At 48.2% G+C, this 26,342-nt stretch overlaps 1 protein-coding gene across 3 annotated transcripts in view; it reads right to left on the bottom strand.

The window, feature by feature from the left end:
• The window catches only part of CFAP46 (cilia and flagella associated protein 46), a 2,698,259-nt gene that overhangs the window by 1,026,990 nt on the left and 1,644,927 nt on the right, over window positions 1–26,342 (bottom strand). For all 3 annotated transcript variants that reach the window (XM_069611407.1, XM_069611408.1, XM_069611409.1), the window contains exon 40: window positions 23,781–23,963. In XM_069611407.1, the coding sequence (XP_069467508.1) occupies window positions 23,781–23,963 (183 nt within the window). The remainder of the gene's footprint in view (window positions 1–23,780; window positions 23,964–26,342) is intronic.

Genomic DNA, 26,342 nt, shown 5'->3' with positions numbered 1-26,342 from the left:
GCCACAGTCTCTTGCCCTAACTGTGCTGCCAGTGTTATTTTTTGAATGATTTTGTGCTACCCACTTTGCAGAGGGTTCTGGACCCAATTGGGTGCAACAGAGACAGAATCAAAAAGGTGGCCAAAAGTAAAGGGCCCATGCTTAAAGTGAATGTCAATGACATCTAATAAAGTGTCCAAAGGAACAAGTTCCAAAGTTCTACGCAAACCAAAATTCATGTCAACAAAAATCCAAAGCTCAACAGTGCTCCGACAATTAAAATTTAAATATTCAGCAACAAATTTCTCCTCATGGAGGGTGTCTCCCATACTGGCCATCATGATGTCTTGTGATGGAGATCCACGGCTTGTAGGCAGACTGAGGATTTTGGGTCTCCCAGACTTCTGCCGCCTATGTTTCTTGTTGATGGTTCTTCTGTGGTGGCGGGTTTGTAACATCTTGATCGCCATAGTGTCATGGTCTCACTTGCCAAGGATCTTGGCTGGCCCTGGTAAGGTTGGTTGGAGAAGTATAACTGTATTCTCAAACACACCCTGATCCCCTCTCAGTGGTCCCTCTGGTACTCGACTCCATGTTGCCTAATCCAAGCTCTCTGTCAAGGTAGATGAAGTCTAATTTTAGGCCATCTGTTTAGATTTGTTCCTTCTTTCGAACCCTTCCTATCGCCATCTTTCTCTTGATGTTATTTCTTGCGTCTACAATCTTTACCCTCTCGATAGTCTCTTTCACTACATGTCCCAACAGTGATCTTCCTCTCTTCTCTGTCTCCTCGTACCTAAATTCCTTCCTGTCTTGATGGTCTCTTTCGTTACAAGTCTAATGAATGATGTTTCTCTCTCCTCTGTGTCCTTTTACCACACACTGTCCCCTTTCTCAGCATCCCAATAGTGTTTCTCTCTGGAGTAATTTCACTCTCTGGTCTATTGATTCTTCTGTCGTCAACCATTACCTTCACTATCCTCAGTGGGACCCTTCTCCCGTTCTTCCAAAAGCAATGCATCCCCTTTCTCTTCACAGTCTAAAGCTCTCACTTGATTCCCAGTCTCCCTTACTTCCCTGTTGGTACCCTTGCTGGTAATCCTTCTCACTCTGCTTCAAAACCTTATGTTCCTTCAATATGTCCTTATGTTTCACTTTCTCATTCCCATTTCAGTTGGTATCCCTTGACTTACTCTCCAAGATGGTACTCTTCTGCTTCACAATATCACTTCTCTCTTTTTTCCTCTCTAACTATTTTTCTAAATAGATAAATCCCTTCTCGCTTTTCCACCCTTCCCCGACTCTCCACACACCAGGGCCTGCTCCTCACAGCACTCCACAGTGGGCTTCTTGTTTGGAGTCTCTACAGTCCTGGTCAGAGAGTGTCTGCTACTCTCCTGAACAATGACCATCCACTGCCAAGTCAACTGACTTGGAGATTGACAGGGGATTTGCTTTCTTCCAAGCTCTTTCCAGGACTGACTCTGGCGAACTGAGCTGGAGGAGTTCAAAGTATGTTTGCTCCTCCTTGTGGATGGACTCTAGCAGAATAGCCTTCACTTGTGTGCTGCGGGTTATTCTGTTCACTGACTGGGCCATATGCTCAGGGTCAAGCTTCCTCTCAGGGCGTTCACCTAAAGATATATGAAAGCCAGCTGCCATTTTCCCTGTCCCCTGATACGGTCTGCTTTCCTGGATATCTCTCTGTGAGTTCAGTGTGTGTTTCATTCCTATGTAAACCTTCCTGGAAGGATAGCAAAGGAATACATACTTTATATCTATTTGCCAGTAGTTCTAAATGCAGGAAGTGCAACATTACATCTCTGTGGCTCTTGCTAGAGAGAGAAAGACAGCAAGAAAGAGAGCGAGAGAGAACACTGGGGGGTTAATGGAGTGTGAGTAAAGAGAGGAGGCGAATGATGTCATGATGCCTACCTCTAAGGAGCCAGGCCGGGCCCAGCAACCCCAGAGGCAGACATCATTCACTCCAGGGAAGTCTCAGCGGGCCCAAGTCGGGGCCCTTTGGACTCAGTCCTGGCGCCATAGGCGCCAGGCTCATAGTGGACCCCAGTCCTGGCGCCTTAGGCGCCAGGCTCATAAAGGAGGATTTATGTGTAAGTGCTTGGGTGCACACTTACCTTATGCAGACCTTGCTGCTTCATCCAGGCCCTCTTGAGGCCTGGATGGGACTACTTTACCTGTGGGACTACTTTCCACCCGGGTGTGGTCGGGGAAGGATACATACCAGATCGGTGGAACGATACATACCTGGAACTTCTTCCAAAGCTATTTAAACCCCACCCGAACAGCCACACGTGCTTCGCGTTGTTCTGCACCTAGCAGCTGGACGCTCACCGTGTCTGCTCCTGCATCCTGACTTCTGCCACGCCTGCCAGCACCCTGGATCACCTGCAAAGGGAGAAAGGAGGAGAATTGGAGAAGGAAAGACCTTACCTGCTAAATCTGCATCCCGGAATCATTTCACCGACGATCCTGAAAAGGAAGACATCATTTTAAAAGCATTTCACTACGATCGCTGCAGCGCTGCATTTTACTCACCTTTTCCAGGCGCCTCCATCTTCAGCGGCGATCATCCGGATTTCGCCACGTCCCGGCGCCTAGGGGAAAAAAGACAAGAACAAAGGTGAGAGGGAGAAAAGGAATAAGGAAAGCTCAATTTCCTGAAAACTTACCCGTTGGGTTTTTCCACTTCATTTCGGGTCCTGCCGCTTCCGGACCCCGGCCCCTAAGGGGAAAAAAGGCTAAGACATTGAATGAGCGAATGCAAAGACATTACCTGAGCGCTCATCCCGAACTTACCTGTCATTTACTGAAGCTGCACGTTTCACTTCGGGTCGGCGCCATATCTCCGGCATACCAAACCCCGGCTCCTATGGGGAAAAAGACATAAGAATTAACGCTTGCTGCAATAAGACTACGAACATTATTAAGGCTTGAACTTTTGGACAGAACTTATACTGCGTCTTACCTGAACAGTCAAGCTTACCTGAACACCAATCCTCAATCCAGTGAAGTAACTGGGTTTCAACGCGCCCCTGCATCAGAAGCAGGATGGAGAGCTCTTCCTTCCAGATCCTAAGGTGAGGCTTCACAGGGGAATCGTGGAAGTGGTATCGTGGAGGGTTGGAAGGGAGTGGGAGGCTTGAGCACCATTCCGTCAGTGGGTAACACTCCCTTTTCACGCACAGGAGGATATTCCTGCGAGCCTGAGAAGCTAGAGTTGAGGGGCCCATCCTGTTTATCTTTGGAGTCCGGCGCCCCACCTTAAGGAAGCATCAGCACCCAAAGCCGCGCCTCCGTGGGAATCAGGTGAGCGTTACAGAACGCGAAGCCGTACAATAATCTCCCACCCGGGCGCTATGGAGACTTCCGAGACAGATCAGCTGGCCCAGCTTTTAGGGGAATTACGGGCAGAAGTGCACTCAGCCCGCCAGGAGACTAACGCTCTCAGAAGGGAACTAATCCTATCCAAGGAGAGAACTGATGATCTGGCCAAAAGGTTATTGCAGGGCCAGGCAGGACACACGCCTTTACCTGAGTCCGGAAGCACTTCTACATCAATGGGTTCGAATAACCCGGTACAAATCAATCTACCTGGACACATGCCTTTGGCCCCGCCAGAACGTTTTGCGGGGGATCCCAGGAAATATGCCGTTTTTATGAACCAATGCCGTTTACACTTTTTATGCAGGCCCGGGGCCTTCCCCAACGACCAGACCAAAGTAGCCTTTGTACTATCTTACCTCAGTGGCTGTGCTGCCGATTGGTCTATTCCATTGGTAAATCAGGATGATCCCATTCTCCGGGATTTCCAGGGCTTCCAGACCAGCATGGAAAGATTGTTCGCTCGACACGCGCAGGGACAGGCCCTTGACAACGAACTGTTATCCTTACGACAAGGTAATCAGGATCTTTTGTCTTATATTGCCACCTTTAATAGACTGGTTGTGGAAACCGGATGGCCTGAAGATAAAAGGATCACATTGTTTCATCGAGGCCTGCGCGGAGAGCTTAAGGATGTTATAGCTCAGATAGTAGATCCACCCCAGGCCTGCGCAGACTACATTGATTTAGTGGTTCAACTTGATCACAGACTTCAAAATAGAAAAGCAGATCGGCTCAAGTACGAAACCAGAGTACCCATCAAGACCCACGTTAACTCCAAGAGTAGTGACATTTCCGAACCTATGCAAATTGGCAGTGTTAAAGGACCTTTAACGCAGAAGGAGCGAGAGAGAAGGCGACAAATGCAACTTTGTTTGTATTGCGGGACTTCCGGTCACTTTCTTCGAAGTTGTCAGGTTAAACCACCCAAGAAGGTGGTTGGAGCCACTGATAACGAGTTATTGACACCTGGTTCGGGAAACGACCAAGCCCGACAAGCGTAGGGGTCCGCTTGCCGAGCTTGAAAACAAACTCTTTGACCTCGCATTTTGTCATGCCAATGGTGCTTGTGAACCCAAAACAGCCTCAGCAGTTGCATGCTATAAAAGCATACATCGACAGTGGAGCTATTGGAAATTACATAGACCGAGAATTGGCTTCCAGGATTAAGCTTCCACTCCGCCCGAAAGTAACCCAAGATGTAATTACGACAGTTGATGGAACCGAAATAGCCTCTGGGCCTGTAACGCATTCCACTGTTGAAATCACACTGGTGGGTCAGGATGGACATCGGGAAGCAATCGTGTTTGACGTGATCAAGGCCCCACAATTTCAAGTACTTCTTGGAATCCCTTGGTTAGAAACACATAATCCAAGAATAGACTGGCGAGCAAAGAAGATCACTTTTCCTGATTGTGAACCAACTTGTTATCCAAGAAATCCAGCTATGGGTCTGGCCTCTGCCACCTCCACCCCTGTACAGCTACCATCTGAATACCAAGAATTCCAAGACGTTTTTCAGAAAGAGCAGGCTAACACCTTACCTCCCCATCGATCTTACGATTGCCAAATCGACTTGGTACCCAATGCTCCACTACCTTGCAGTAGGATTTACGCTCTTACTGAACCTGAGAACCTGCATTTGCGTCAGTATCTGGATCAATATCTGGCCAATGGCTTCATTCGCCCGTCAAAGTCTCCAGTCTCTTCAGCTTTGTTCTTCGTACCTAAGAAGGAAGGAGACCTTAGGACCTGTATTGACTACCGCGCCCTAAATCAGATAACGATTAAGAATCGTTACCCTCTGCCCTTGATACCTGAGCTCATCGACCAAGTAAAAGATGCTCGTGTGTACACCAAGCTAGATCTCCGAGGAGCTTACCACCTGGTGCGTGTAAAAGAGGGCGACGAGTGGAAGACTGCATTCCGCACCAAATTCGGGCTTTTCGAATACCAAGTAATGCCCTTTGGTTTGTGCAACGCACCTGCCGCCTTTCAGTACTTCATGAATGATGTTCTACGGGAACTTATCGATGTTTGTGTCATTGTTTATATTGACGACATCCTGGTGTACTCTTCCTCAGAATCCGATCACAGAAAACATGTTAGGGCAGTTCTTGAGAAATTGCGCCAGCACAGACTATTTGCCAAGCTCGAAAAGTGTGTTTTTCATACCACAGAAGTGGAGTTTCTCGGATTCATCCTGACACCTCAAGGAATCCGAATGGACTCGCGGAAAGTGGACGCCATTCTCAAATGGCCGTCCCCTAGCTCTGTGAAGGGAGTACAAAGCATGCTTGGCTTTGCCAACTTCTATCGAAGGTTCATCCCGGAGTTTTCTCGAACTGTTCAACCCATCACAGCTCTCCTAAAGAAAAATAAACTCTTCGAATGGACTCTTGAGGCCGAACAAGCCTTTCAGGACCTGAAAACCAAATTCACCTCTGCACCTGTTTTGAAGCACCCACACCCAGATCTCCCTTACATCGTGGAAACCGATGCATCCAGTTCGGCCATGGGAGCTGTCCTGTCACAAAGAGACCCAGAAACTAACCAACTACACCCAGTAGCCTTTTGGTCCAGAAAATTCTCTCCACCTGAGATCAACTACGCAATTACCGACAAAGAACTACTGGCTATTAAATCGGCCTTCAAGGCTTGGCGTCACTATCTTCTTGGAGCTAGACACACCATCACCGTCATTACGGACCACAGAAATTTGCAATATTTAAAGACGGCCAAAGCTCAATCTTCACGACAACTCTGATGGGCCTTATTCTTTGCGGAATTTGATTTTGTAATTACCTATCGCCCTGGCTGCAAGAATGGTAAAGCAGACGCCTTATCCCGGATTGGCATGGAGGAGCCCAATTCAAGTATAGAACCTGTGCCAATCATACCTGAACAAAGAATTTTGGGCTTAATTTCATTGCAAACTATTGAGGACATCCAAACTCAAGTAAAACAACTTTTAGACTCTTCAGCCTTACTGGAATGGAGTCAAAAGGGTCCTCACTTCACCGTCAAGGATGATTTACCCTACTTCCAGGAGCGGTTGTTTCTGCCAACTAAAGAATTGCAGGAACCTGTCATCACCCGTCATCACGAATCATTAATGGAAGGACACCCTGGTATCGCGAAAACAGAAGAAAAGATCAAACGCCACTTCTGGTGGCCCTCTTGGAGAAAAGACATAAAGGCCCTCATTACGACCCTGGCGGAAATCGAAAAACGATGGCGGAAATGCAATACCGCCATCGAATAGCGCTCGGTGCGACTATGACCCGTCACCGCAAAGTACGAAGCCATTAGCGACACCGTAGTGAACGCCAACGCTAACTGCACCAAGCACGCGCGCGCGCGCCATGCCAAACCGCAAACACCACCATGGTGCAACGGTACGCCAATTCCGACCCTAGCGGACATGTACCTAACGCCATCAGGCATGGCGGAATGTACCATTCCGCCATGGCGAGAAGTACGGCATCGCGAATCAACCGTAAACGGCCCCACTGAGTGCCTGTACACCGCTCCCTGCCCACAAAGTACAACTCCCCTTAGGTGCAATGAAGCCACAATGCAACCATTGAAATGTACAAGTCACCCATGCATGCCAACGAACAAAAGAAACACAACAGGGGCCAATGGGAGCTGCAGGGCACAGATGGCACGAATACAGAAGCCATCCCAATGGACATGACCACAGTCCCCCACCAAGAAACGCACGCAAACACAGGCACCTGTGACCAGCAATATACCGAAAACCACATCATTCAACCAGTCCACCTGGCTGACCGGCATCTGTTACACAAAACCCAATCCCCCGCCCCTGAGCATGACAACATTCAAACTGGCATATTGGCAGCCCCCATCCCTGACCTCACTGGGCTTCGTAGGCAAACGCGCACAGCACAGTACCACGCAACGAAACCCCGAAGCTGGAACCCAATGCAGATCTCCTCACAATACATCGCCCCCCAAATAGGCATATGCCACATCACTTGCAAAGAAAAACGCTACACGGGCCAAATCAGAATAGATATTTATGCACATCAAAATCACCAAGCACATACAGCCATCAGGCCATGAAATCCAAAACACCAATCACCATTGTGGGCTGCTTCCGCAAGAAATGACCAGCCACTACCTGTGTGTCGCCCTGTTCCCCCATGGTACACAGAGCCACATTCACGTCCGATAAGGCAACATGGAAGCGCACAGAACCGCAGGGCCGTCCCAATGGGGAGGCACTAGTCCAGCTGAAAGGCCGAAATGTTGCTCCGAGCCACCAGTACTGCGTAAGGGCATGTGGCCCATTGGCGATCGTCCCATAAGATCGTAATGCTGCTCCACTGATTAACACGAAGCAGCAGGTGTCGGGAGTAAAATCCATCTGCAGGAGTGGCATACAGATGGCAGTGGCAAAAGGGGAGGAGATACCTGTCAACCAAAAGAAAAGAAAAAGAACAGAATGGCCATCAGAACTACATACCAACAACTCACTTCAATGATCACACGAAATCCACAGCCATATGCATGCTAGCCCACTCCAAAGGAACATCACCACCCCAAAACCACTTGCGACTCATAACCATCTATATCGAGGTGCAAACACCATCGCAAACGAGTGTCTGAGGGCGCCTCGAGACAGGGAGGGCTCAACAAGGCCAGATGGACGATGGTCCCACTATGGCAGCCCTGCATCACATAGCGTAGGGGAGGCGGATAGATCCCAAGAAGCCCTGTACATGGCAAACTCTGTATCAAATCACCTGCCCATGCATCCATCCATCATTCCCTCATCCCGGGATCAAAATGCCTGAATAATTACTCACATGACATTAGAAACATCCATTGAGTCTGTGCGTTATGCAGCCTGCTAAATCCACAGTGCCCCAGCCCGTAATTCCAGTGTTGTGAAGTAACATGTATTTGGGAACGGACGGCCTCATCGCCCACGTAGCTATTGCGCATCCCAAACTATTCATATCAATCATTGCTCCCTCGCCATGGGCCCTGTCTCAAGGACATAGAACAATAGAACGTTACATTTGCAGTCAGACCTGTGGGCATCTCCTCGCCGCTAGCTGGAAACCGAAAGCGCCGCCCTTCGAATTCCTCATTTGCAACATCACGTCGAAAAGGCATCTGTGGCCGTTTGAAATCACTAATCATCCCATCGAGTGCGGCTGTGTGTGAAAATGGCAACTGCCTTCACCCACGAATGGGACGCCCCGCCCGTCGTTGCAACTCGGTACAGTGATGCATGAGGGCCCACCGTTACTCGAGTACTACGTCCCACTGACCCCTCACAAATCTGTTCGCGACTGCACAGATAGTATGTGAAACAATGGGACCACAGCAGAATGAACATATCAACCAATCTTACACGGCCATCGGGTACTAATACATGATTGCAATAGCAAGATACAATTCCCCGAATTGCAGCGTTGTGCGCGGGACGTGCTCGGCCAAAGGGGAGAGCAGTTTGCACAGGTGGAATCAATCACCACAGGTGGAGGCCATACAGCCTGAAAACACATAAATTGCACAGCCAGTCTCCTCCCACAACCACACCGAAATGCTACCGGCAGGACTCGCGATGTTGGCCCTGGGGGACCTGATAGCACTGCAAGTGCTCCGACTCCAAGAAGTAGACGAACACCAACTACAACCAGCCGCACGGAGGAGACGCAGGAGGAGGAGGAGGCCAAGGCAGGGCCAGCAAGGCCCACCAGCACAGCCACTACCACCACGCAGGCAGCCCGCAATTCAACGCCTCCGAGCACATCCGTTCAACCTCACTGATGAGCAGATCCACACCCTCTACCGTCTGGACCGGGACACCATAGCCGCCATTGTGGACATGACACAGGCTGACCTTGTCAGCATGATAGATAGCCCAACCGCCATCCCACCCCTACTGAAGGTGGTGTCTGTACTCCACTTCCTGGCCACAGGCACCTACCAGCACACAGTCGGACAGTTGCATGGCATTTCTCAGCCACTGTTCTCACGGACACTATTGCAAGTGCTCGATGCCCTCCTGAAGCACGCAGACGACTACATCTCTCTACCACGCTCGGAGCAGGAAATTACCAACACAAAAGTGGGATTCCATGCACTTGCCGGCATACCGGGTTGCATTGGTGCCATCGACTGCACCCATGTTGAATTGGTCGTCCCACATGCCATGGAGGCCCAGTACCGCAACCGAAAACAATTTCATTCCCTGAATGTACAGATGGTGTGTGACTCCAACAGGATCATTACACATTGTTGTGCCCGATTCCCTGGATCAACCCATGATTCTATGGTCTTGAGGAACTCTACAATACCACGCTACATGGAACGACACGCAGGGAACAGATCCTGGCTACTCGGTGAGTCTCATTACATGCATGATGATGTGGGGTATGTGAATTGGCATTGACCTGCCAGGAAGGGGGGGGGGGGGTGTGCGTACGTATCAATGGCATTCCACATCATACGTTTCTCGTCCACATACAGGTGATGCTGGATATCCACTGAAGAGATGGCTCCTCACACCAGTCCGGAACCCACGGGACCAGCATGAGGAGGACTACAACCATGCCCACTCACGTACCCGTGTAGTCATAGAACAGGCATTCGGCCTACTGAAGACCCGTTTCCGCTGCCTCAGCAGGTCTGGCGGGGCACTCCTGTACCGCCATGAGAAGGTTGCAAAGATGGTGATGGCATGTGTCATGCTCCACAACATGTGCGTACGTAGAAATGTGCCCATGCCCCCTGACGCAGAACTGCAAGCACCTGATGATGGTCATGATGAGGGTGGGGATGTGGCAGCATCTCATTGATGTATGCTTCTAGCACTCACGCCTGGTGGCTGATGCATGGACACGGGACTCGTGGCACTGCGTGTGTCTGGGACATGCACAATATGGACTGTACGCCTATGATGGCCTAGTACACAAAGATCAATGTCCACACTTCTCATTGGTTGATCGTGCACTTTTTATGGCATATGTGATATCATGTTGAACACCCTATCGACCCGCCACCCAAGTGAGCCCAACACACCCCCTCCACCCTCCTACCTCCCACCCGAACACCAGTGTCCAAAGATGCTCATTGTCAGTGGGCTGTCGCTATTGCATGCCCCCTCTGCGGGTATCAGGGGCACCCCTGCCTGTGGAGCGCAGGTTCCTTCCAGATCTACGTTGGGGGCTGCCCTGGACGGAACTTGCAACGGATGATGTGTCTGCCTGCTCACGTCCATGCATGTCCCTAAGGGTTTGCGAGAGCTCAGTGAGCACACGGCGCACTGCGGCAAGTTCGGCACATACGTCTTTGGACGTCGCATGCAGTTCCCCCCTCAGGCTATCGGTGCTACTCTCCATTTGGACTCTCAGGCTCTCGGTGCTACTCTCAATTTGTGCCCTTAGCGTCTCTGTACCTCTCTCCATTTCTGCCCTAAGTGTCTCTGTTGATGTTTCTATGTCTGCCTTGGTGCCCCCACATTCATCGGCATGGCCCTTGAGGAGTGTGGCCATTTGCTGCTGTTGGACGATTAACTTGTCGAGGGACTGTTGCCTCTGCTGGGCCATGGCCATTTGCGGTGGTGTCACAGAGGGGCTGTTGTCCTCATGTTGCCTTGCCACAGGGCTTGTGGGGGATGGCCAGTCGTCGTCTTGTGGCTGCACCTGTGTGGTATCCTCATGTTGTACGGGAGGGGACAGACAGGGGGATTGGGACAGGTCATGGATGGATCTGACCTCGACATCCCCGTCTTCTGTGTCCGAGCATGCTGCCATCAATGGGGTGTCACCTATGGTGCTGCTGCCACCAGAGGCAGTGCCTTCTGTGGCATCCATTGGGGGGACCTGTGGTGGTGGTGTTGTGGCCATGCTGGCTGCTGGGGTGCCTGTTGATGTTCCCTCCTCTGTGCTGCCACCTGATTTGTGCTGCTGCCGTGTCTTGATGCGTGCAGCTGAGGTGGAGGGTCTCTGGCCGTTGGTCTTGGCCCTCTTTGCAGGTGTGCTGGTAGGGGTGTCCTGTAGCTCGTCGTTTGGATCGGACCCTGTGGTGGAGTAAAGGAGGGCGAGGGTTATTGATGGGTCAGTGGGAATTGGAATGGCATTGTATCACATGCATTGGGGTGGTACCTGAGGGTGATTTGGGTCGGGGTCTTGGAGGTGCTTTGATTTGTGTGTGGAGTGAGGGTGCAGTTGTTTGGCAGCCTGCAGTTAGGGTGTGCCTGCTGCACGTGTAGTGCGTGTATTAGGGGTTTTTAATTATTTATGTATTTATTGTGGGTTTTGACGTGCGCTTTCAGGCCGATGTGTGTGGACGTTCTCCTGGACATGTGTTTCTGTTGCACTATGTGGACGCATGGTACTTCACATGGTTGGACTTTGTGGATTTGGCATTGTTTTATCTGGCCCACCTACCTGAATCTTCGGATGTCTGCACTCCTTTCTCCATCCCTCCGACTCCCTCTATGCTCTCCATTCCGATGGTGGAGGCACAGATTTCTTCCCAGGGGGTCAACTTGATGGGTGATTCAGGACCTCCCCCGGTGGCTGTGGCAATGTTGCGGTTGGCAGAGAGTATGCTGCGGACGCGTATCCGCAGGTCGTCCCATCGCTTGCGGCATTGCTGTGGGGTGCGGGGTGCGGTCCCCACCGCACTTACCCGCTGTGCCACCAGAGCCCATATGGCCTTCTTGTTTGCAAGTGCCGTCCTGGTCATTTGCGTGGAGAAGACGACGGCTGCATTCTCCTGGAGGGTCTCTGTTAGCACGGTGAGTTCCTCACGGGAGAAGTGGACCTGCCGCTTGCGGTCGCACGCTTTCTTCGCTACTTTTCCCATTTTTCGTGGTTTCGCTAGGGTGGTTGACGGGTTGGGGTGTGTTTCAGGGTAGTGATTTTAGTGGTTGTGTGGTTTTGTTGTTTTTATAGGTGTACGCCGGGATGTTTCCCGTTCCGGGCCCATGTTTTAACTTCCGTTTCCGTATATTTCCGGGCACCGTACTTTCCGGTAGGCGCACACTGCGGTGACCGCTAAGTGGGGTGGCGGTATTGCACCTAGGGCGCCGTACGGCGGCGGTGTGGGCCGTTTTGGGGTCATTTCCGCCATCGCGGACTTTGCACTTCCGCCGTGGCGTGGTGCTCGTGCCCGATGGGTCGGAATGGGCCGCACTTTGCTCCTTCGTACAATGGCGGAAACGCTATTTACGCTGTGGCGCTCCGGTCAGTCGCTTTCCGCAAGGGTCGTAATGAGGGCCAAAGTCTTTTGTGTTATCTTGCGGAATTTGCGCCCAAAATAAGAGTCAAAAGAAAAGGCCTGCCGGTTTACTTCAACCTTTGGACATTCCACCAGCACCTTGGCACACCTTGTCAATGGACTTTATAACTGACCTGCCTCCTTGTGGTGGTTACAACACTATCCTCGTTCTCCAAGATGGCCCATTTCATCCCTTTAAGAGGATTGCCGTCAGCTTCCACCTTGGCCAAGGAATTTATGGAGAATATAGTGCGCATACATGGTTTCCCTTCTATATTAGTCTCAGATCGTGGAAGTCAATTCATCTCCCATTTTTGGAAGAAATGTTGCCAACTGGCACAAATAGATGTGCGCTTATCCACCAGCCACCACCCCCAGACCGACGGACAAACCGAGAGAACCAATCAGACTCTCGAGCAATATCTTCGGTGCATGTTACACCAATCCGAGTTAAATTGGAAAGACATCCTTTGGATTGCAGAATATGCATACAATAATTCAGTGCATTCTGGAACCGGACAGACTCCTTTTTATATCTTGTATGGTCACCATCCTCGGACCTCTGACCTAGATCCACCTCTGACCCTGGAAATGCCCGCGGTAAATCACCTACATTCCACAATCACCCGAGCCTTCATAGAAGCTACAACGCATTTACAGCAAGCCAAGAAAAGGTATAAAGAAAACGCTGATGTGCACCGAAGTAAAACTCCTCCTTACCAAGTAGGAGATCAGGTATGGCTTGCAACTAAACATTTACCCCTCAGGGGCCCGCGAACTTTTAGTCCCAGATTCATTGGACCTTACCCCATCAAGGCTATTATCAACCCGGAGGCCTTTAAACTCGATTTACCATCCAATATGCGGATTCATCCCGTTTTTCACGCATCTCTTCTGAAACTGGTACAACCTGGAACCAGACTGTCTGAACCTCCAGATCCTATCCAAATTGATGAAGAATTAGAATTCGAAGTGAAGGACATTTTAGATTCCAAGATAGTGAGGTCGAAACTCTTCTATCTTGTTGACTGGAAAGGATATGGACCTCAGGAAAGATCTTGGGAACCCAGTAACTTTGTTCACGCACCACGACTAATACAAAGATTCCATCGGAGATTCCCGCACAAACCAAAACCCCCGGAGGAAAAGACCTTGGGAGGGGCCTTGAGGGGGGGTACTGTCATGATGCCTACCTCTAAGGAGCCAGGCCGGGCCCAGCAACCCCAGAGGCAGACATCATTCACTCCAGGGAAGTCTCAGCGGGCCCAAGTCGGGGCCCTTTGGACTCAGTCCTGGCGCCGTAGGCGCCAGGCTCATAGTGGACCCCAGTCCTGGCGCCTTAGGCGCCAGGCTCATAAAGGAGGATTTATGTGTAAGTGCTTGGGTGCACACTTACCTTATGCAGACCTTGCTGCTTCATCCAGGCCCTCTTGAGGCCTGGATGGGACTACTTTACCTGTGGGACTACTTTCCACCCGGGTGTGGTCGGGGAAGGATACATACCAGATCGGTGGAAGGATACATACCTGGAACTTCTTCCAAAGCTATTTAAACCCCACCCGAACAGCCACACGTGATTCGCGTTGTTCTGCACCTAGCAGCTGGACGCTCACCGTGTCTGCTCCTGCATCCTGACTTCTGCCACGCCTGCCAGCACCCTGGATCACCTGCAAAGGGAGAAAGGAGGAGAATTGGAGAAGGAAAGACCTTACCTGCTAAATCTGCATCCCGGCATCATTTCACCGACGATCCTGAAAAGGAAGACATCATTTTAAAAGCATTTCACTACGATCGCTGCAGCGCTGCATTTTACTCACGTTTTCCAGGCGCCTCCATCTTCAGCGGCGATCATCCGGATTTTGCCACGTCCCGGCGCCTAGGGGAAAAAAGACAAGAACAAAGGTGAGAGGGAGAAAAGGAATAAGGAAAGCTCAATTTCCTGAAAACTTACCCGTTGGGTTTTTCCACTTCATTTCGGGTCCTGCCGCTTCCGGACCCCGGCCCCTAAGGGGAAAAAAGGTTAAGACATTGAATGAGCGAATGCAAAGACATTACCTGAGCGCTCATCCCGAACTTACCTGTCATTTACTGAAGCTGCACGTTTCACTTCGGGTCGGCGCCATATCTCCGGCATACCGAACCCCGGCCCCTATGGGGAAAAAGACATAAGAATTAACGCTTGCTGCAATAAGACTACGAACATTATTAAGGCTTGAACTTTTGGACAGAACTTATACTGCGTCTTACCTGAACTGTCAAGCTTACCTGAACACCAATCCTCAATCCAGTGAAGTATCTGGGTTTCAACGCGCCCCTGCATCAGAAGCAGGATGGAGAGCTCTTCCTTCCAGATCCTAAGGTGAGGCTTCACAGGGGAATCGTGGAAGTGGTATCGTGGAGGGTTGGAAGGGAGTGGGAGGCTTGAGCACCATTCCGTCATTGGGTAACACTCCCTTTTCACGCACAGGAGGATATTCCTGCGAGCCTGAGAAGCTAGAGTTGAGGGGCCCATCCTGTTCATCTTTGGAGTCCGGCGCCCCACCTTAAGGAAGCATCAGCACCCAAAGCCGCGCCTCCGTGGGAATCAGGTGAGCGTTACAAATGAATGAGGAAAATCTGAAGTTCAGACATCAGGAGAAGTGGCAAAAGAAGCAGACTATCCCTGTTAGGTCCCATAGGAAGTCCCACAGAGAGCTAAATAGATAAGGCCACAGCCTTTAGCCCCCCACCCTTGGGGAAAAGAGATATATCCAAACAGTAGGAGTATCCTGGCAGCAGTCTACTGATATTTAACATCATTTTGGTGAAATAGGGAAGCATGGGCTTATGAGGTGGGAGCCTACTTGGAAGTCAAGGAAAAGTGCAGGTACCACCCTTAGCGTGGGAGCCCCAACTGAGCTGCATAGTTGTACTGCTCTTTTTATTATATTTTCACATTCTATAAAACCATCTGTCAACATAGAGAACAAAAAGACTGTGGAATGTAGTGATGTTATCGGACAGATAACAAAGAAGGCAATTTTGGACGAACGCAAAACACTGAGAAAAAAATACAAAGGGTAATTAAATGTGGATGGGAATAGGAAAAGTGGTATAGGGGGTGAGGAACATTTTTTTTTTTCTTATAAAGGTGCGTGGGGAGTGAGGGGATCCCCAACCCCCAAAACAATAAACATTTTTTTTTCTCAATGTTTTGGGTTCATAAAAAGTTCATTCTGTTTCTTTATTTGATAAAATTGCATGTAACCAAAGATATTACCCTAAACATGCAGTTAGATTCAGAGTACAAGAACTGCAACAAAGAGAAGCAACATGATCTTTAATTTGCACTGGGTGACACCTACATATTATTTTTGTAAATCATTAAGCAAAGGAGGCTATTCCACAAGCTAGGGTTCCAGTTTCCTCTTTGGCACTATGTAAAAATCTAATGTTACATGTTAACCCCTCCCTCAGATCCCAGCTCACTCATAATCCTGGTCCCTCCTCATCAAGCAGAGTTTAATGTTAGTCTGCATATTGTAAGGCTCGGACACAAAAGTGGCATATTTGTGGCTATACACTATGACAAGGCCTCCTTACAGAGCCATTGTTAAGGAGGAGGTATGTGAAGTTTTTGTTGTGAGAGAGAGGAGAGTATTAGTATTAGAGATAGAGTAGTAGCAGTGATGGAGTGGGATAATAGGAGCGGAGGTAGCAGTAGTATTTGCTGGGAGTAAAGGTAGTAGGTGGCAGGAGCATCGAGGAAAGAATAAAGAGTGGTAGTCTGTAGTACAGGGGTGCACCATATCCCTGGGTGAGCAGAGCACCACATCCCTGGGGTCTGTAGTAGCGAGAAGGGCGTTACAGGGCACAATATCCCTCAGGGTCGAACAGGGGCTAGTAGAAGGGAGCAGGACACCATATCCCCGGGTCCTGTAATATTGAACGTGGTCTGCAGAGCACCATACACCTGAGTGTCTTGGAGCAGTAAAGGTAGCAGAAAGGTAGTGGTAGTAGTGAAATAGGGACAGTAATAGAGCGGGAAGAGCGACAGTGATTGGGAGAGTAGGAGGGGCTACTGAGAGGAAAGGGATGGGCATAGTGCCAATCATCCCCAGTCTCTTAGACCCCAAAGAATCAAGAGAAGAAGCAGCCATTCTGATAATTAAGTTTAATAAACACCCTTGGACTTTTTATAAGAGTCAACGGGGTTATTTGTGGCAGACTGCCCGTCACAATACTTTCATTACCCAATAAACAGGTAGGAATCCCTAAATGCTAGGAGAGGTTTCCCCACTTCAAATTAACCTAAGGAATACATCAGGATGTCAAAACAAAAAGTCTGATACCATGGTGTCCGAAAACCCTACTTCTGTCCCTAACACCAACAACCTACATCAACTGTGTACGGATGGTCTCTTCCAGCGTAAAGTGTTAATGATAACTCTTGCTGACGGAAAGGTTCCCAATGTCTCAGTTGGTTCAAAAGACAAAAGAAATAGTCCCAGGCTTTAGGGGTTTGCTCCTTTCCCCTGGATTCCTTAAGGTTCTAATTTCCTTTTCTTTGGGTCCTAAAGACCCTGTATCTTCTCAGGTAAATGTCACTGTATTTTATGTCTTCATAAGGGTGCGAGTCCCAGACTGGTCATTCTTCAAAATACTGTCTTGATGTATTTCCCTACCAAGCATAGGAACTAAACAGTCTCTCTTGTCTTAAGGGTCTTCAACCCTCTTATTCTCAGGCTCTCTTTTGGATGTGAGTCCCAAACTCGCGATGGATGAACATAATAGCTTGGGTCATTCTCCTGCCAAGAATATGTCCAGCTTGGCTCACTCTCCTGCCAAGTGTGTCCCCTCTCATGGACTATTTTTGTATCTCTCAGAGTCCCTGACTCTCTTATTCTTCATCTTTCATATGGGTGCCGGTCCAAGACTGACAATGTGCTTTTGCAAAAGCTTGGTTTACTCTTCTGCCAAGCATATACTTTCCTTTTGCACTCTTCCAGCTTCTCTCAGGGTCCTAGACCATCTCACTCTCTTGTTCCTGTTGATCCCCAACACCCCCTGGACCTCCAGCACCTTCGGCTCTACCCACTTACCTGTCTCTCTGGTGCACGTTGTCCAGGAAGCAGTGCTACCTTCTAAGGCTCCGCCAGCATTCGGTTGCATGCTTCGGTCAGCATTGTCCCCGCCAATTAGTTTCTCTTCGTTATCTCATTGGCGCCGCTTTGCCAGTCCCTTTGCGGGACAGGGTTTGGCTTCCCAGGCTTCGGGACGCCCAGAGGTTCGTTCTGCCAGTGCAAAAAGGAACTCTGTCATGTCTTGTGCTGGTGTTTCATGGGTGATGTCATAGGCGAGTGTGCCGTCACGGGCGATTGTGCTCGCAGCACGGAGTGTTTGTTTGTGTGGGTGGAAAGGTTCCATTTGAGGGACAGCAGTTGAGCCAGACCCTCGGTACCGGCGAACGTCCCAGTGTTGTCTCTTATGTTACATCAAGGAATAAACTTACATTTGTAACTTACCTTCTGTCTCTATCTGTATCTTGTAAGGACGTAATTACTTCAAACTCCTTCTCCTCTGCCTGCTTTCTCGCTCCCGCTCAGCTCTGTGCATTGCGTCTCCTGCATAAGTTCCCAGTATGCCGGGCCGGCGTCTGCCCAGCTTCCTTGCTCAAGGACTGCTCTCCCCATCTTGTTTTCCCTCTAACTTTTTGTATTCCTCTGGGCCAATAGAATATGATGAAAGACTAGTCCATTCATTACAGTTCTCTGGTGTAATCATCTTACTCCTGATCCTCTCTGTCACAGTAATCATGGTAGAACAACATGGAAAACATTTTGTCTTTCCAGGGTTGTTAGTCAGCTCTATCATATTAAATGGTTTAGCCTTACAATAACAGATATTAAAACAACCTGGGGAAAGTGAGGGAGAACTTGATTCGAGGAAGGTGTGAGGGTCTAGCAAGGTGATGGGACACTGCAATCTCTGAAATGGTCGTCCCATGTCCCATAAGGGGCTTCCTCTCCCATGTTATCCTCTGGTTAATCCCATAAGGGGTTTCATCTCCAATGTGATCCTACCACGATGCATCACCCATTGTACTGTGGACGCACTGCCCTGGCCTCATGGGAAATGTGTCCCTCTAGGGGACAAGGGACGACATCCACAGATTTTTCACAATATACTAATCTTTATTAAAAAACAAAAGCTAAAACAATTGTCAGTTGTCGTGACGTTCTTTGTGCAAAGTGTCACAAAGGGAGCCACAGGTAACCCGTTATCTCTATCCTACCACTATGTTTGTGGAGGTGCGCCAACATTACTATCCCTAAAACTCCCGGCTTTGGCATATGTTCATGGCAACTTATGAAAGGGTTTCATAAGACACCCTACCTGCCCGGCTGGGGCATGTGACAAAGTTTTCTGCCTAACTCTGGGGACACCTAGTGGAGGGACCAGTGAGGATAAGTGCCTCCTCAACTAGTTAGTTACAGGCGCGAGGGTGGTATAGGGAGGATCCCCTATTGGGCCACACGTATCCTCTTACCTAAGGCAGTTGACCATCACATGAGACCATTTAAAGTCACAGTCACTATAAGGAGACATCCTCTCACACCTAGAGATCTGAAACAGTAACGAATCAGGAATATAGTACTCTTCCCACACTCCATAAAAACAGCAGTGCACGTTCACTTTAGAAAGAGACGCTGCGCTAGTTTCCCTGCAGCACAAGAACAAAGAGTTAACACAGGGAAACAGTGCCACCTTCAAAATGGCATTCACTTTGCTCACCATCAGTCAGAACTGTTGAGTGCAAGCACAGGCTACCGGGTGCTGGCGAACAGACAGCATGCTCTGAGTGGCCCAAAGTGGCAGCAAACACACCCTTCATGAAACTAAAATTGAAGAAGACACAGCAGCCTTTCAAATGCTTGATCCAACTCAGAATATTTCCAAAGTATACATTCAGGTCAAGTGATTAGGAACAGTGTGCTTGCACTCGACAGTTCTGACTGATGGTGAGCAAAGTGAAAGCCGTTTTGAAGGTGTTAGCTCTTTGTTCTTGTGCTGCAGTGAAACTAGTGGAGCGTCTATTTCTAAAGTCCCTCACACATTCATATTCAAAGGTGCAGACCCTTACAGAAAATCCAACCGTGGGAGAGTGTGTCACAGGCAATATCAGCTCAAAGGACCAGTCAGGCAATATGGTGTTTGGAGTAGGCGCTAGCGGCAGCAGTTTAGGGCAAGATGGAGAGGGAGAGAGAGAGAGAGGGAGGGAGAGGGAGAGGGATAATGGAGTTTGGAGAATGACTGGAGACATGAGGTTTAAAACCAGATGGCAGTTAAGTCATAAGGAGGAGGAGGTTGGTTTGAGAGAAAAAGAGGAGGTTGGTTGGAGAGATCAGGAGGAGGGAATTGGAAATGGCCCAATAAGAGTGGTTTGAGCTATAAGAAGGAGATGAATTGGAAACGAGAGAAGGTTGGTTGGAGACAGTGGAAAGAGGGTGGGTTGAAACATCATAGGGAGGTCGTAGCAAAGTGTTTAGAGGCTAGAGATGATATAGCAAAAAAGTTCTGTAAGGTATGAGAGGGCATGTCTGGCCCAAAGAAGGGGTAGGGGTCTAACCCCCATTGCACATAGGGAAGCTCACAATGTGAGGAGAAAGGACCATGTGGCATGGTGTTGGGGAGGAGCAGGACCAGAACAGAAGTAGAGTGGTGGTGAAGAAGGAAGACAGGCGCTCAAGAATGGGATGCGACAGAGCTATTTGTAACTTGCCTGTGGAAACTGGGGAAAGCGAACCCAGTTTGTTCAGTTTGAGAGCTACAGAAAAGCTCTACTACTACCTACAACTTGTGGAAGAGACCTAGTAATGTCTAAAGGAAAAACAAGGTGAATAAGTCTTGCTCTTACCCCACCAACAACATGAGACACACAGGAAGGAGCTCACAGAAAGCACCACTGAGACAGAGTGATGAAGAAGTACTCCGAAAGTTGTAAAATTGCAAAGCCATTTTAACCCAAGAATTGTGCTCAGCCTTTATAATGTCCCAATGTCCCACTTATTAACCCGACCCCCCTTTTCTCTTAATCTTTGGTAACGCGCTTAATCTAATTAATCTTTGGTAACGCGCTTAATACCAATTACTAGTCTCTAATCACGGGACTGGGATACAAACCTGATTTGTCTTGCTTCCAAAACAAACACATTTCTACTGAGCTATCCTCGCGACACAGTTTGTTCACCTCATTTGGCTTTATGACAGAACCATATATTTTTGTACCCAAATCAAATGGGTCGTTATGGCAGTGCACTGACTTGCCCAAATTCAACGAAATTATGGTATTCAATTGCTACCCTGTAACTCTCCTTTTAGTGATGTTGGATCACTTCTCTTGAGGTCAAGCCTTTACCAAAGTGGTCATAGGGCGAACATACACATGGAGCTAAACAAAATTGAAAAAAGAAAAATAAATATTTGAACTTGTGTGGCTTTTGGAACCCAAGACTCCAGGAGTGTTCCAAAATCCTGGTACTTTTGCCACCTTCTCTGACATTTTCCCAAGACATCTTACCAGATTGTGCAAAGAGTATATATGATGGGATCAGGGCAAAAACAGCCATGCTTTACTCATCCAGATTTTAAGGGCTGTCCTTCCAATTGTAGGGAGGGCTGTCATGGATTAGCATATGCACAGGGTGTAAGCTGTTCCCCACAGGGCGTCTCCTGGAACCTCACCATTCAACGGCTATTTACACTACAGAAGAGAGGAAAGGAGGAGAGAGGCGGCCAGTCTGTCTTTCTGAAGTATGTGGAGTGTTGAAATTGTGCTCTTCCATCTAGCTGTGGCACAATTAAAGAAATTCCCCTGAGATCCTCAGCTAGCCAAGGGCCAGAGAGACCGCTAACCGGAGATGGCAGCATAGTCCAACATATCCCCATAACCCCTGTTTTTCACTGACAACACACTGCTCTTCACCATTCCGGAGCAGTCTCACCTCCTTGTGCCCTTTTGTTAGGCCAAGGTGCAGCAAATCTTTTTGAGGAATCCGTACTCTACTTTCCATTTTTTCTTCTTCTTGTTTCATCTTGAAGAATCCCCTGGTGGGTTGCAGAATCACTCTGATACCGCAAGTCGGGTGCTGTGTCAAAACCTGGTACATTGTGGCTGTTGGTAGAAGGGGAGGGGGTTCCTTATGGATTGTGTGAGAAGAGTTTGGGGCTTGTGGGAGACAGCAGGGCAGACCTCTGAGCGAAAGGAGCAGAGATTCTTGGTCCTGCCCGATCAATACCCTAATGACCGCATGATAACCGCCTTGCCCTGCCTCGATGGGCCCTACCCTCTATGGCACAATTCCCAGAGGGATACTGAGCATGGCACCTGAGCATGTTATAGTAAGGTTTGTCCTCAAATCTTAAGCTACACTTCCACTGAACCTTACAATCTTGCCTCCCATAAGTCTTAGCACGTTATGACAATATCTGAGTTTAAACACCAACCCTCTCCCTCAGCAGCCAACTAGCAGATGATTGTTTTGTTCCTCGTGGGGTACAATGTATCTTCTTGAAAAAGAGGAAGAGAGAGCGAGAGAGAAGAGAGCGCAAGACAGAGAGGGAGAGCAAGTGAAAGAGAGAGAGAGAGAGAGAGAGAGAGAGAGAGAGAGAGAGAGAAAGAGAGAGAGAAGAAGGGAAGGAGGGATTGAGGGAGAGACAGGGAGGTAGAGAGAGAGAAAGAGAGAGAGAGATAAGTGGCATTGGGAGCTACAGACATGGGCCCATCTGCAAATGGCTAAGAGTGCAGGGTTGCAGGTTGTTTTGCCTTGTAAGGTCTTCTCCTGCCTTCCCCCGATTAATCAACTACCCTCTAGGATCTCCCACCACCTTACACTACATACACAACCTCCCCGCCACCCACCCACACAGAAGGCCACCATAGGCCTAGTCATTAGCCAGGGGTGTTGCTAGGATCAGGGGCTAAGCTAATGTTGGGACTGGTGGGACTCGGGGCTAGCTAGCATTTTGTTTGTAGCCCCTGAGCTTCTATCCGGGGCTACAATCAAGAGACCCGGGGCTATAGCCCCCTCAGCCCCCCCCAGCAACGCCTCCGTCATTAGCACACCAACACTAACCAAGCCATGAATAAGCTCTCCTCTTTAGCCCTGTCACAAACTCCTGCATCAGTAGCTAACCAGACCCAAAGCGCTGTAGTCTATCAGATCTTGGGCTCTTCCATATGGATATCTTAACAACAAGTTTCTTCTGTCAAACCCATAGAAAGCAGATTGGCACTCAGGAACCGGGTACTTCCGATCTGCACCCATCAACACAACAGGTTTTGTATTTGCCTTTCCCAATGTCCCACTTATTAACCCGACCCCCCTTTTCTCTTACCGAGTGCCAAGTGCAGCTCGCCCACCAATAGTGGCAGACAGGCCCTACACAAGACCACTTATGTTACATTACCTGTGACAACGGACACGGGACAGCTGGGGTTGGGGTGGATGGCACCGGTTATACCCAGTGCGCAATTACTTCTGGTAGAGACCATGAGGTGTGACCTTGTGCCCCGCAGGTATAGGTGGTACCACCTGGTGCCATGCAAGCTGAATTAGAATTTCTTTGGTTCCATGTGAATATTTCGCCTAAAGAATGTCGTCAGGGAGGCACATTTCTTTTCCTGACCCCTAAAATACTTTCCCCAAATATTCTAGGAGGGGTGTAATTTACATTTATAAACCCCAATCGTAGAATATTTGGGGAAAGTGTTTGATTTTATTGAGGGTGCATATTTGGGGAAATATCGCTGGTGGCATCATTTTCCTTGACAAGATGTTCACTGGATACCAATTTTTTAAGGTCCCAGTTTGCAGGCTGGACATTTGAAGAGATAACAAATCTCTAGAGAAGACAGTGTTCATTAGAAAATAGCTGTTCATCACCAATACTGGTTGCAAATTCAGTTGATTAGAATTGTGGACTCCTAATAAAATATTTAGCAGTTCATGCCAAATACCTTCTTGAAAAAGGCAGGGAAAATGATCTAAAGCAGAGTTTAATACTGCAACACCAAAAACGAAAATACACCCATACTGGCATTTCTACGTATCAAAAACATAAATCAACAAAATGGTTGTTTGGCATACCTCAATGTATTTGCTCTTTGCATGATCACCTGAGCGCTCTTTTCCTTGTAACCATCCTCGAGCAAGTCCTTTTCAATTTGACCCATTTTATCACATGCTTCCAGTAGCATTGCAGCTCCTTGAGAATATGTGGTATCGACTGCAATTAACTCTTGGGCAGACTGTGTCTGAATCATTATTTTCCTAAGAGCAGAAACATTAATTGAGTCATATATTTATTTTTGATAGTATCACAAATGTCATCTTGCCATCACTTCATAGAGATTGTGCTCATGTACTTCAAGACCAATTAAAAGTGTTGAAATGTGTTGAAATGTGTTACGGCCTGGTATGACCATGCTACTTGATATGAGTTTAAATTGATGGTTACGAGGCAGATGAGTCCGAGATTTTCAGTTGGGATCTTTGGGGGTTCTTTGAGTTCTACAATCTCTAGAGGTAACATAAAACACAGACAATTCCACACTACAATGAACATGAAAAAAGCATAATGTACTACAAGTGCTTCACATATTCATCTTTGCTCAGTAAAACACATAGTTTTAAATACTGTATCAAGTTTTTAGCTCTATTTGCTTATTCGGTAGACAGAGGGTTCTACCGAGGTAATTTGCAGTAACTAGGCCAAAAGGTTTTTAATGAGTTTTACATTAAAAGGAACTGAAATTAAGGAAGGGATGAAACAAGAATCACAAATAACTTAGCTCTCAGTAATGTTATTTCTGATGGATTAGTCCTTCCTCCCACTTATTCCTCATTTTAGATATATCTTCTCCATTGCCAGCAGTCTTTGGAATCTTTTTCCACCACCAGAGGGAGCAGTGCAGCTCTACTTTGTGCATTGGTGGATGCTCAGGACACCGGATGAGACGGCAGGGGAAGTATATATAGAGCACTAGCTGATATACCTGGCGTTACCCAGGCTTTCATTCCCTCATAGGTACAGGTAACTCTGCAGAATTTGGTGCATATTGGTGAAACGGTATGGAATTGTATAAGGAACAAAGTTTCGCCAAGCCACAAACAAATGTTGATTTTTGCTGAAATCCGGGGAAAGATGTGGGGTGTCCAAATGTCATGTAGCCAGTAATATCCAGAGTGTCCTAACTGCTGATTGGACATTTTGGTGCAGATTGATGAATTGGTATGGAATTGTAAAGGGAGCATACACAAAGTCACAAACCCAGAGGCATTTGCTGAACTCCAGGGAAAGGGGTGGGGGGTCCAAATGGCATATAGCCAGTAATGGCTGGAGGGTCCTATCAGGTGACTGTGCAAAATGTGGTGCAGATTGGTCAAACAGTGTGGAATCGTATAGGAACATACGCAAAGCCACAAACCCACAACCGACACCCACATTTTCACTTTTGCTGAGATTCGGGGAAAGGGGTGGGGTGTCCAGATGTCATGTAGCCAGTAATGTCTGGAGGGTCCTAACAGGTGACTGTGCAAAATGTGGTGCAGATTGGTCAAACAGTGTGGAATTGTATAGGAACATACGCAAAGCCACAAACCCACAACCCACACCCACATTTTCACTTTTGCTGAGATTCGGGGAAAGGGGTGGGGTGTCCAGATGTCATGTAGCCAAACATGTCTCGAAGGTCCTAACAGGTTACTGTGCAAAGGTTGGTGCAGTTTGGTGAAACAGTGTGGAATTGTATAGGAAACATACAAACCCACACATTTTCACTTTTATGTACATAGATAGATGGATAACCTCATGGCCTCTGCTCCTCTTATTTATCTTAGCACTCAGCAGCTAAGGGGCTGCAGAACAACAAGCAGTGAAGAAGATATCCGTTGTGAGAGGATGGCTTGGTGGGGCAGAGCCAGCCTTAGGCATGAGCAACCTGGAAAATTCCCTGGAGCAGAACAAAGCTTCCTGTTAACATTGGAGGCAAAGTGGTCAACCTAAGTGATCTCCAGACAATACAGATCTTGTTCAGAACATCAGATGTAGAAACAATGAGGATTGGCCTTGCCTCTGGACATGGAAAACATGAGTTGGGAATGAGGCAAGGAAAGAACATGCTTCCAAAATACCCCTTCTAGTCAGAGCCAAAATGATTGAGGTTTCCATATTTTGGTCTCTGCACCATACAGGACTGTTGGCACCATTTTCTGATTATAGAAGATTAATACTGGTACACAAGAGAATTTTCCATATTTGCCATGGATAATGTGGGCTTGCGCAATGGATGTTATTAGCTTCCTCTTAAGCTCTGCAATATATGGAGCTTCAGAGCTGTGGTCCTTCATATTTATACCCAAATAGCGATACTCATGAACTACTGAGAGCCTTGTTGTGTGCAGGGACCGTCTATTGGAGCACTTCTCATTTCGCCTCTCACCACAATGCATCATTTTTGTTTTGTCTAAATTGACTGATAAAAGATTTTCATTGGCATATTCTCCTAAGGCAGTTAGTAGATTTTGCAGTCCATTTGGGGTCTTCGACAACAGAACCAGGTCATCCGCATAGAGTAACCAAGGTATGGGAGGGTGTCCTAATTTGGGTGAGTCAGAGATTACATTAATTAATTTTTTTCTGCGATCAGA

This window comes from Ambystoma mexicanum, chromosome 8 (assembly GCF_040938575.1).
Source record: "Ambystoma mexicanum isolate Mex_15411 chromosome 8, UKY_AmexF1_1, whole genome shotgun sequence".
Taxonomy (NCBI): Eukaryota; Metazoa; Chordata; class Amphibia; order Caudata; family Ambystomatidae; genus Ambystoma; species Ambystoma mexicanum.
Note: the sequence above shows the minus strand (reverse complement) of the source record. Positions and strands in the feature narration are given on the sequence as shown.